The sequence below is a fragment of the Acyrthosiphon pisum genome, chromosome A2 (genome assembly GCF_005508785.2).
Source record: "Acyrthosiphon pisum isolate AL4f chromosome A2, pea_aphid_22Mar2018_4r6ur, whole genome shotgun sequence".
Lineage (NCBI taxonomy): Eukaryota > Metazoa > Arthropoda > Insecta > Hemiptera > Aphididae > Acyrthosiphon > Acyrthosiphon pisum.
Genome location: NC_042495.1, coordinates 86044705 through 86046690, shown reverse-complemented (window position 1 = coordinate 86046690; position 1986 = coordinate 86044705). Strand labels below are relative to the sequence as shown.

General features: G+C 27.4%; 1 protein-coding gene across 1 annotated transcript in view; it reads left to right on the top strand.

Annotated features, from left to right (window-relative positions):
- The window catches only part of LOC100168487 (reticulon-4-interacting protein 1 homolog, mitochondrial), a 5087-nt gene extending 4095 nt beyond the window's left edge, over positions 1-992 (top strand). The window contains exon 5 of the mRNA XM_001948134.5: positions 232-992. Within this exon, the coding sequence (XP_001948169.2) occupies positions 232-661 (430 nt within the window). The 3' untranslated portion in view covers positions 662-992. The remainder of the gene's footprint in view (positions 1-231) is intronic.
- Positions 993-1986: the final 994 nt, after the last annotated feature.

Here is a 1986-nt window from a genome sequence, read left to right as displayed (position 1 = left end):
TTTGTAACTCACTTATAAACTGAATTATTGTAGAAAACCAACATACCAACACACTTAATTTTCTGACTGTCAAGTTTCATAATAGGTTGATTCACTCTAATTTTTAAACTAACGGAACTAAATGTGTTCTGCTGAGCATACATTTTCTATGATACCCACTTGTAAGACGAAGACAACAAATATCTGTGTGGAGTCCTTTTAAGAATAATCTTAACTCAATTTTTTTTTTAGGTACGATATAATTTTAGATGCAGCAGGAATATCGTATAATAAAATCGGTGTTTATACACCTTTGTTAAAAGGTTGGGCTTGTTCTACATTCATTACACTTCGCAGTCCCATTTTACACAATACGGATTCATATGGCTTGGTAGGGGGCATGGTTAAAAATGCAATTGACCTTCTAGTTCCAAACATTTTATCTGGAGCAGTTTTTAAAGGATCTTCAATACGATGGGGTACTTTCCTTCCAATAGAGTGTGGTATAAAAGAACTGGCTAAGTTAGCTGAAGAGAAGAAAATTTTAATTCCTCTGGAGAAAACTTTTAAATTTAAGGACCTTAAGGATGCATACAAAAGAGTACAGGATGGACATCTAAGGGGAAAAGTTATTATAACTTTTGATAAACCTAGTATGGATAAAGCTAGATTAACTAATTGAGTGCTATTTATTGTAATTATAGATTCTATTTTGATGTTTACCATTATGAATAATGATCAATCATTATACACAATTTTGTTGTCTGTTAATAGTTTTAAAATTGATTTGTTTTCAAAAATATTACTTTTTTAAGAAAAATTCCTAGTAATAAATTAATGTTAATACTGTAAAATTAAATTGTTTGTCAAACATTGATATTGTTACCAAATTATATATAGTTCTCATTTAGTCCTATAAACAAAGTAAAATATACTTTTTAAATAACTTATTTTAGAATTAAATTTTAAATTGCCACTCAAACTGCTCAAATAAACTTTGCTACTTATCACTACCTACTCACTAGTTATTAGTATGAACACTACATTTATTCTGTGGTGTGAATGAGTATCAATTATATTTTAGCAAACGTTTAGGTTTACTAATGAAATAATGGTACTATATGGGGATAAATGTATAATGATATATTATTATTTATTACATGTATTTTATGTATTATATATTTTTATATATTATATTACATAATAATAGTTAATACCTAATATTGTGTAATAGTGTAGATACTACAATTTGTTAACAATATGTTAAATCCTGATAGACTTAAAGTAAAAATTAAATTATTTATTATATCTTTCACGCTTAAACACGAATACAGTATTAACGTGATCTTAATTTGTGCACTTTTCTAAAAAACAGTATTTCATTTATATCTTTGCCACGATCATTGTTCTATGCCACGATTAAAGATTTTCATATCTTTAATCGTGATCTTTGCGTAGTAAACTTTAAATTGTTATCATTTATCACACTTAATCGTTATCAATTTATCATTTTCATTTTCAATTAATATTTTTTGAACAAGATACAAGAAGTATAAGCACGGAATAAACGAAATAATTTATCACGTTTTTTGGAGACTTTATTTCAACTTTCATGTAAGTATTTTAAATCTTAAGTTGTGCTCTAATCGTAGAAAAGAGATTAATATTGGCTCTAATATTGTGTTGAATTGCTGCTACATAAACAAAATAATAACGTTAGGTATATATCTTATTGGACATAGGTACCTATTCGTATTCGTATATCGCATATAATATAATAATATTACAATATCCATACGTAGTGGTTAGTACCTTGTTCTAGTACGACTTACTTCTACAGTTCTACCTGATGTTAAGGTAATAGGTTTAGATAATCAATCACGTAAATTATTTTCCTTAGCGGCTTATCTATCATCTAAAGTCTGATGCCGCGTTGCATACTATTGCATACAATAATAGTTTAATTTAATGAACCAATCAAAGGGACAATTAATTCTCTACCAATTC